We start from the raw sequence: 9,752 nt of genomic DNA, 5'->3' as shown, positions 1-9,752 counted from the left end.
TGTTGGCCAGGCTGGTCTCGAACTCCTGACCTCAGGTGATCCACCTGCCTCGGCCTCCCAAAGTGCTGGGATTACAGGCATGAGCCACTGCGCCCGGCCCATTGTGAGGGTTTAAAATTAAATGTTGCACGTGAAGCCCCCGGCACAATGCTTGATGATGATTATTAGTAGTTTTCTCTTCTTCTTCTTCTTCTTCTTTTTTTTTTTTTTTTGAGATGAAGTCCTTAGTGTTGCTCTGTAGCCCAGGCTGGAGTGCAATGGCTCGATCCTGTTCGCAGCAACCTCCGCCTCCTGGGTTCAAGTGATTTCCGGCTAGTTTTTGTGTTTTTAGTAGAGATGGGGTTTCACCATGTTGGCCACGCTGGTCTTGAACTCCTGACCTCAAGTGATCTGCCCACCTCGGCCTCCCAAAGTGCCGGGATTACAGGCCTGAGCCACCGCGCCTGGTCTAGTAGTTTATTCTTGTTCCAGTAGTTCCTCATCGTTTGCAGATTTCATATTTGCAGATTTGCCTACCTGTCAAAATATATCTGTAACCCAAAATCAGTCCTGGAGGTACTTTCACAGTCATTGGCAGACATGCCCAGAGCAGGGGAGACCTGAGCCGCCCACCCAAGGTGCAGGTTCCTGGCTGAGGTCAAAGTGACCCTGTTTCAGCTCTCATCCTGTAAACAGTCCCCCTTTTGCCGCCTATTTTGTGTCATGTTTCTCGCATTTTTGTGGTGTTGGTGGTGATTTCGCTGTTTAAAGTGGCCGCGAAGCCAAGCGCGTCTGAAGTACCCTCTGGTGTTCCTGAGCACGGGAGGCTGTGACGTCTCTTCCGGAGAAAGCCCCCGTGATGGGCGTGCTCTGTTCAGGAATGATTTGTAGTGCTGCTGGCCGTGAATTCGGCACCAATGACACAGTATATGTGAAAGGTATCTTGAGGCCAGGTGCGGTGGCTCACGCCTGTCATCCCAGCACTTTGGGAGGCTGAGGCGGGCGGATCATGAGGTCAGGAGTTCGAGACCAGCCTGGCCAACACGGTGAAACCGTGTCTCTACTAAAAATACAAAAATTAGCCAAAATTAGCCAGGCATGGTGGCGGGTGCCTGTAGTCCCAGCTACTCAGGAGACTGAGGCAGGAGAATCTCTTGAACCCGGGAGGCAGAGGTTGCAGTGAGCCGAGATCGTGCCACTGCACTCTGGGCTACAGCGCTAGACTCCGTCTCAAAAAAAAAGAGAAAGGTATCTTTAAACAGAAACACATACAAACAAGGTTATGTAATGACTGGTTGACAAAAATGTGATGAGAGGATCAAAGGAACCTAACTAACTATAGTTCCTCCAGTAGCCGTGACTCGTTCAGTAGTTGAGAGTTTGCAGTGACTTCATAGAACAGAACTCTGGAGAATAACAGGAATCAATTGTATTGTTGTTATAATTTTTTTTTTTTTTGCGATGGAGCCTTTGTCTGTCACCCAGGCTGGAGTACAGTGGCACGATCTCGGCTCACTGCAGCTTCCGCCTCCCGGGTTCAAGCGATTCTCCTGCCTCAGCTTCCCGAGCAGCTGGGATTACAGGCGCCCGCCACTTTGCCCAGCTAATTTTTGTATTTTTAGTAGAGATGGGGTTTCCCCATGTTGGCCAGGCTGGTGTCAAACTCCTGATATCAAGTGATCCTCCCCCCTTGACCTCCCAAAGTGCTAGGATTACAGGTGTGAGCCACTGTGCCCAGCCTGTTATTACAACATTTAGTCCATACCGTACCCCTCCTGGCAGGATCATTATGTCCATTTCACAGAGGAGAGGAAACTGAGGCTCCATGCTCCAGCATCAGGCAACCAGAAGTCAAACCCAGGCTTCTGTACCCCAAGATCAGCATTCAGAGGTGCCTTCTCTGTATCTCCCCATTCTCCGCCCACAGGCCTCAGATACCAGGGGCAGCCGGGAGCTTGCAACACCTGGAAAAGCCTTCAAACGTTCACATCGTCACCTCCCATGAGTCTTTGTCCAATGGCAGCTCCTCCATGGCGGGTCACCGTGGCTTGCCTCCAACCCTTGCCCTGGCGATGGGAAGCATTCCCTCCCGTCCCGTATGATACGTTCATTTGTTTGTTACCTGTCCCCTCTGGAATGCAAGTTCTCTGCTCCTTCCACCGCCTTTGCTGATGACTTGAGCATCCAGTGTGTGTCAGGCAGTGTGCCAGGCCAACTCCAGGAGGGCAGGGATGTGATTTAGTTCCCTGCTTCATTGCTGGTGGCTACATCAGAACGCAGGATGTAGTGGGGTCTCTGGTCAATGCATCACAGCGGCCAGCGTGTAACAGTCCTGACTGTGGGCCCGGCACTGTCGTGTGCTGGGTTAGTTCATTCTGCTGCAGTCTGTGAGGTGGGTACTGTGACAACCCATTGCCATTTTCAGAGCAGTGACTTGCCTGAGGTCATACAGGTATAAGCCCCAGAGCAAGGATTCCAAGCAAGGTGGGGGCCAGGCGCAGTGGCTCTCACCTATAACCCCAGCACTTTGGGAGGTTGAGCCAGGTGGATCACCTGACGTCAGGAGTTCAAGACCAGCCTGGCCAACGTGGCGAAACCCCATCTCTGCCAAAAATACAAAAATTAGGCTGGGTGTGGTGGCTCACGCCTGTAATCCCAGCACTTTGGGAGGCCGAGGCAGGTGGATCACTTGAGGTTGGGCATTCGAGACCAGCCTGGCCAACATGGTGAAACCCCGACTCTATTAAAAATACAAAAATTAGCCGGGCATGGTGGCATATGCCTGTAATCCCAGCTACTCGGGAGGTTGAGGCAGGAGGATCGCTTGAACCTGGGAGAGGCAGAGGTTGCAGTCAGCCAAGATCACCTCATTGCACACCAGTCTGGGCGACAAGAGCGAAACTCCATCTCAAAAAAGAAAGAAAAGAAAAGGTGTCAGCAGGGCCCTGCTTCCTCTGGAGGCTCTAGGGAAGGATCCTTCCTTGTCTCTTCTAGCTTCTGGTGTCCTTGGCGTTCCTTCCGTTGCAGCTGTTTCACTCCCATCACTGCCTCCATCATCACATGACTCTTGTCTCTGTGTCTGCGTCCTCCTCTCCTCTTATAAGGACACCAGTCATTGATTTAGGGCTCAGCCTCATTCAGGTCTCTGCTCCCGTTGCACCTCCTGGGAGAAGCCTCACTCAGTTGCTCGTGGTTGTATAGCTATTTGTTTGGAGCTGTGCAAGGGCAGAGGCCTGTTGTGTTCACTGCTGGATCCCTGACCCATATCGAATGCTCACCTTCTATTGAATGAGTGAATGAGTGACAACCCCTTCGAAACTGCTGTGGGGGGAAAGCTGTCTAAAAGGAACAGCCTCCACGCTGCAATTCTAGCCTCGTAAGCGGGGCTCCAAGCTGCTCCTTGCCAAGTGCCTGTTCTGTCACGGACGAGCTAGGGGCCTTGGGCAAATTGCTGAGCCTCTCTGTGCCTCAGTTTCCCTGCCCGTAAGGTGGAGATCCCCGTAGTTCCCCACCTCCAGTGCTTGTGGTGAGAGTGAAATGTGCTCATGCGGGGTCCTGGTTATCTCTTGCTCAGGGGGCTCTGCCCTTTGATGACGACAACCTCCGCCAGCTGCTGGAGAAGGTGAAACGGGGCGTCTTCCACATGCCCCACTTCATTCCTCCAGACTGCCAGAGCCTCCTGAGGGGAATGATCGAAGTGGAGCCCGAAAAAAGGCTCAGTGTGAGTTGTGGGGGCACTGGCGGAGGGGGGAACAGTGGCCGATGAAGAGAGAACCCCTAGAAAAGTCATGGGGATGGCTTTTCATCCCCATGCGGGAAACCCAGCTTGGGTTTCCGGAACCTGCCCATCAGCCCCCAGGGTGACTGGGATCGCCAGCTGAGCCGCAACCCAACGTCCAGCAAAGTGCCGCTCCAAACTGGGGAGGGGGCTACGCAAGACTGGAGCGGGCCGTCCCGGGCAGCGGGAGGGCGCCGGAGTAAGACCAACAGGATGCCACCGCGCATGCGGCAAAGTAATGCGGCCGGTGCGGGGTACACGGAGACTGCGCGTGCGCGGGGCGATGCACTCAGTCGCCACTAGAGGGCGAAGTCATATGTCATCCTGCCCCCAGTGGGGTGGGCGGGGTGATGATCAGGGACCCCAAAACCGCCCCAATCAACTTTCTTTGCGCGCCTACATGTGCGTGCGACCTCACTTCTGCTTCTCTGCGACTCACCACCCTCACAGCTGGAGCAAATTCAGAAACATCCTTGGTACCTGTGAGTATGGGGTAACTGGGCTCTTGGGTCTCTGGCGGAAGTAGGGGTAGGGGCCAAAGCGGTAGAGGCGGCCGGGAGGGGTGGGATGCCAGGGTTCCTGAGTGGCAAGGGGCTAGGGACTCGGACTTACGGGCCCTGGGGGAAGAAGACACAGCTGGAGAAGGAGTCGAGAGGTCAGAGGGAGGAGGGGCTAAGCTCGGGTCCAGGACTCCCGGGTTTGAGGGAAAAAGGGACTGGAGGCCTGGACTCCTGGATCCGAGGGAGGAGGGGCTGGGGGTCTGGACTACTGGGTCTGAAGGAGGGGCCAGGGGTCTGGACCCCTCGGTCTGAGGGAGAAGGGGCTGGGGGTCTGGACTCCTGGATCTGAGAGGTGGGGGTCTCGATTCCTGGGTATGAGAGAGAAGGGGCCGGGGCCTGGACTCAGATTTCGGGGTCCGGAACCCTTGAGTCTTGATTGAAGAATGCTGAATGTCAGAAGCCTGGTTCCCAATGGTGTTTCTCCACTTCCCCAGTGGTGGGAAACACGAGCCAGACCCGTGCCTGGAGCCAGCCCCAGGCCGCCGGGTAGCCATGCGGAGCCTGCCATCCAATGGAGAGCTAGATCCCGACGTCCTAGAGAGTATGGCGTCCCTGGGCTGCTTCAGGGACCGCGAGAGGCTGCATCGCGAGCTGCGCAGTGAGGAGTAAGACCCCGAGACCCCTGCACCCGTGTACCCACGTGGGGCGAACTGCAGCAGCACCCTGCGCACATGCAGAGCGCTGGGCAAGGCACCCTGGCCTCTCGTGGGGCGTGGTTTGAAGCTCCCGCCTGGGAGTGATGGAACCAGCTGGAAAACGACCCAGAAACACGCTGAGAAAGTATTAATAGATGCTGCCACATAGTACTTACATAGACATAGTACTTACAAATAGTACATGCCTGGATGTGAGGTGTTACAGTGTTATTATAATTGAGTGAAACACAGCTGAGATGTACCCTAAACCAGAGAAACTGGCCATACTGACACCTAGAAAAAGGAAACCATGGGCAGAAAGACAGGGAGCAAAGGAGACCTCCTCTGAGCATTGATTTCAGACCTCAGCCCTCTCTACCTCTTTCCACCTTTCCCACCCCCTGCCTTAGGGAGAACCAAGAAAAGATGATATATTATCTGCTTTTGGATCGGAAGGAGCGGTATCCCAGCTGTGAGGACCAGGACCTGCCTCCCCGGAATGATGTTGGTGAGAAGGCAGGGCTGGGGGACCAGACACCTGGGTCTCAAGAAGGGGAGAGGCTGGGTACCGGGACCCCAGATTCCCAAGGAAAGAAGGGGCTGCAGGCTCTCAGCTTCCAGGTTTAGACTGCTTGACTTGCTGTTTGACATTTATCAAAACTCATGTCCACTCTAGGCCTATTTCACCACCTGTGCAGTTTCCAAGGCAGTTGTAAGTGTGCACAGCTGGGTGAAACCATCTCTTGATTGGGTTGAAACTGTTGTCCCTCAGACCCACCCCGGAAGCGTGTGGATTCCCCCATGCTGAGCCGTCACGGGAAGCGGCGGCCAGAGCGGAAGTCCATGGAAGTCCTGAGCATCACCGATGCCGGGGGTGGTGGCTCCCCTGTACCCACCCGACGGGCCTTGGAGATGGCCCAGCACAGCCAGAGGTGGGAGCCCCTGTCCCTCCAGGAGGATCCACAATCCCTGGGTCTTGGAGTTGAAGATTCTAACCCCAGCTCTACCTCAAATGTGCTGTGTCCTTGGGACAGTTCACCTCCCCTCTCTGATCCTCATTTCCTCACCTGGAAGGATTGTAGAAGTGAGGGAACATCTGTGGTTTTTGAAACCCTCCCATCTGATTTTTTTTTTTTTAATCTATCCTGGAAACAGATCCCGTAGCGTCAGTGGAGCCTCCACGGGTCTGTCCTCCAGCCCTCTAAGCAGCCCAAGGGTAAGGCCAGGTCCCCAGTGGGATTTAAGAAGGAGAAAGGGGTGGAGACATGGAGCAAAGATTGCGTAGCAGAAACTACAATTCCTGTGCAGTCTTGAGACTTGCTTCCTTGTCCCTGGAGGGCCAAAGACCCAAGGCCTCCAAAGTATTTTGGTCCATTGGCCATTTCTGCCTCCTTAGGATTGCATGCCTGAAGGGATTTTACAGAAGTTAGTTGAGTGCCTGCTGTGTACTAGTCTCTGCACGGGCTGGGTTTTCAGCCCACAGCATGATAGAAAGTCTTTGTCATCCTTGCACTGGTGCTTGGGAATGAGGATAGTTGGACTACAAGTTCCAGCATGCACCGGGCCAGCCTCCGTGAGTGAGTGAGAGAGTGTGTGTGTGTGTGTGTGTGTGTGTCTGTGTGTGTCTCCTAGTGCCTCCTGGGAGTTGTAGTCCGCTCACTCATCTCAGTCTCCTCTCCTCTGCAGAGTCCGGTCTTTTCCTTTTCACCGGAGCCTGGGGCTGGAGATGAGGCCCGAGGCGGGGGCTCCCCGACTTCCAAAACGCAGACGCTGCCTTCTCGGGGCCCCAGGGGTGGGGGCGCCGGGGAGCAGCCCCCACCCCCCAGTGCCCGCTCCACACCCCTGCCCGGCCCCCCAGGCTCCCCGCGCTCCTCTGGTGGAACCCCCTTGCACTCGCCTCTGCACACGCCCCGGGCCAGTCCCACTGGGACCCCGGGGACAACGCCACCCCCCAGCCCCGGCGGTGGCGTCGGGGGAGCCGCCTGGAGGAGTCGTCTCAACTCCATCCGCAACAGCTTCCTGGGCTCCCCTCGCTTTCACCGGCGCAAGATGCAGGGTATGGGGGCATGAACTGCTGAGTCCTAATGTGTGGAGGGGGCTAGGGGCTAAAAATCTGGTCCCAGGGATGTCCCTCTGGCATGTCTAGAGAAGAAGGGACTGGGGGCCTGGATACCCAAGTTCTAGAGAAGAGGGGGTTCGGAGCAGAGGTGCACCTGTTGGGGAGAGAGGTGGGGCCTCTAGTTCCGGAGGAGGACCCCCATTGAAGGGCACGCCCCTTTGGGACTCTGGATCACCTCCCATTGGCCCGTGGTTTGTGAGCCCCGTCCAGGAGGGATGGCTTGGCTGAGGCTGCAACTCCAGGCTCTGGAACCCTGGGAGGGGGTGAGTGCAGGCCTGTGTGCTGGCAACTGGGATGGTGGACAGGTGTTGATCACGTTCTCTGCCTTCCCCCTACCAGTCCCTACCGCTGAGGAGATGTCCAGCTTGACGCCAGAGTCCTCCCCGGAGTGAGTCTAACAGGGAAGGAGAGAGTGGGGATGCAGAAGATTCATGCCTTTGGCGCCTTCCTAACCCGCCTCCAAACCGTCCCCTCCCACTCAGGCTGGCAAAACGCTCCTGGTTCGGGAACTTCATCTCCTTGGACAAAGAAGAACAAATATTCCTCGTGCTAAAGGACAAACCTCTCAGCAGCATCAAAGCAGACATTGTCCATGCCTTTCTGTCGGTGAGGGACCTGGGTCCCGGTTGATCCTGGCCACCGCGGAACTACAAGTCCCAGCAGGCCCTGGGGCTAACCACCTTAGCATAGGCCTGGCTTCCTCCTGGGGCTCCTGGGATTTGTAGTTTTATGGCCAGAGTTGGGTAGAAGTCGGTAGGCAGGAAAGATTTATCGTGGCCAGAGGCCTGGAACTGGGGAGATGGGATCCTGAATTGCACTGTCCCCAAGGATTGTTGAGTTCCCATTCCCCTACTGCGAGCTTTGAAACTAGCGGAAGAAACTTCCCAGGCAATTTTAAGGCTGCCCCATTGCTGGTCTGTGGTTTTTTGCCTAGGGGCCGATGGGACTTAGAGTTTCTGTGACAGATACGGCTTATGGGAAGCATTTGTAAAAGGAGCAAGCGGTGTTTCATGTGGTCTTGGAGTCTGAGGCTGTCACCTAGCTTATCAGAGTCCTCGTGACATTAAGATTGGGTTGTCCAGCCATTCCTCCATTACTCGCTGATAGGATAGAGAAAGCTACAAGTCCTGGCAGGCAGTGGGGCCTCCCAGTGCATTTCCTGTCCTTCTTTCCCTCCAGTGGCTCGTGGGACTTGTAGTTCCTTGGCCACAGCTGGTTGTGGGGCTGGGTATCCGTTCCCTGGGCTCACCCCTTCCTGTGTTCCCACCTCGCTCAGATCCCCAGCCTGAGTCACAGTGTGCTGTCACAGACCAGCTTCAGGGCCGAGTACAAGGCCAGTGGCGGCCCCTCCGTCTTCCAAAAGCCAGTCCGCTTCCAGGTGGACATCAGCTCCTCTGAGGGTCCAGAGCCCTCCCCGCGACGGGACGGCAGTGGAGGCGGCGGCATCTATTCCGTCACCTTCACACTCATCTCGGGTGAGTCTCTTGGCTAGGCTGCCCTCAGCCCAGTGCTGGGACTGTTCACGACAGCTCAGATAGTGTAGGAGCCCAGGAGTGCAGCTGCAAGAGGAGGAGATGGTGTTCAGCTGGGGCCGACTCTCTGTGCTCCTCCTCCCCACACAGACCCCCCCACAACCCCATCCTCTATTTCCCCAGTCTCATCAGCATTTCCCTGGCATTTACAGTGTAAATAATGAATGCGTGATCTCCTTGAAGCTTCCAAGCAGCCTCTGAGGTGTTAGTAATCACCCATTTTACAGAGGAGAAAACTGAGTCATAAGGAGGTCAATGCACTTGGCCAGAGTCACACAATACACTGTGGCAGAGCTGCAGCCCAACCCAGGCCTCTCGACTTCAGAGGGAGAGCCCTGCTCTTCCTGTTACTTTACGATGGGAGAGCCAAAGGGTGAAGAGACAGCACCCTGCTGTCTAATATCAGTCGGCCCAGAGCAGACATCACCAACTGATGGCAGTGCTTATTCCTGCTAAGCTCAGTGGCAGCCTCAGGAACTTTCACTCCAGGCAGCCATGACCAGTCTAGACTTGGCACAAGAAAGGAAAACCGCCAAAATGCCTTGCTTCCAGTTCTACTTTCTACTTGGTTCCTCAGTCCTGATAGTGAGCGTTGGGATAGGCAGGGATATTTCCGATCTCTTTGTCACCGATATTAGTATGTCACAGGTGGGAGAGGGGCTTGCCCCAAGGATTTCTAAACCAGGCAGCTATGGAACTGTGGGTGTTCCGTCACCAAAACCAATTATGACTTTATTTTTCTGTCCCCCTTAAAGACTAACATGCAGGCTGGGCGCGGTGGCTCACGCCTGTAATCCCATCATTTTGGGAGACTGAGGTGGGCATATCACAAGGTCAGAAGTTCAAGACCAGCCTGGCCAACGTGGTGAAACCCGTCTCTACTAAAAATACCAAAATTAGCTGGGTGTGGTGTGCTGGGCTCCTGTAATCCCAGCTACTCAGGAGGCGGAGGCAAGAGAATTGCTTGAACCCGGGAGGCAGAGGCTGCAGTGAGCCGACATTGTGTCACTGCACTCCAGCCTGGGCGACAAAGCAAGACTCTGTCCCCCCCCCAAAAAAAAAAATACTAATATGCAGACCTTTCTCAATTTTAAGACTTTTTCTGAGGCCAGGCATGGTGGTTCACTCCTGTAATCCCAGCACTTTGGG

At 55.2% G+C, this 9,752-nt stretch overlaps 1 protein-coding gene across 1 annotated transcript in view; it reads left to right on the top strand.

Moving 5' to 3' along the window:
- BRSK1 (BR serine/threonine kinase 1) overlaps positions 1-9,752 on the top strand; it is a 31,305-nt gene that overhangs the window by 15,674 nt on the left and 5,879 nt on the right. Inside the window, exons 8-17 of the mRNA XM_011932473.1 lie at positions 3,554-3,700; positions 4,208-4,239; positions 4,752-4,922; positions 5,363-5,460; positions 5,725-5,884; positions 6,108-6,168; positions 6,639-7,008; positions 7,411-7,459; positions 7,554-7,677; positions 8,348-8,546. Of these exons, the coding sequence (XP_011787863.1) occupies positions 3,554-3,700; positions 4,208-4,239; positions 4,752-4,922; positions 5,363-5,460; positions 5,725-5,884; positions 6,108-6,168; positions 6,639-7,008; positions 7,411-7,459; positions 7,554-7,677; positions 8,348-8,546 (1,411 nt within the window). The remainder of the gene's footprint in view (positions 1-3,553; positions 3,701-4,207; positions 4,240-4,751; positions 4,923-5,362; positions 5,461-5,724; positions 5,885-6,107; positions 6,169-6,638; positions 7,009-7,410; positions 7,460-7,553; positions 7,678-8,347; positions 8,547-9,752) is intronic.

The sequence above is a fragment of the Colobus angolensis genome, unplaced genomic scaffold (genome assembly GCF_000951035.1).
Source record: "Colobus angolensis palliatus isolate OR3802 unplaced genomic scaffold, Cang.pa_1.0 Scaffold96, whole genome shotgun sequence".
Taxonomy (NCBI): domain Eukaryota; kingdom Metazoa; phylum Chordata; class Mammalia; order Primates; family Cercopithecidae; genus Colobus; species Colobus angolensis.
This window is presented reverse-complemented; position numbering and strand designations above follow the sequence as displayed.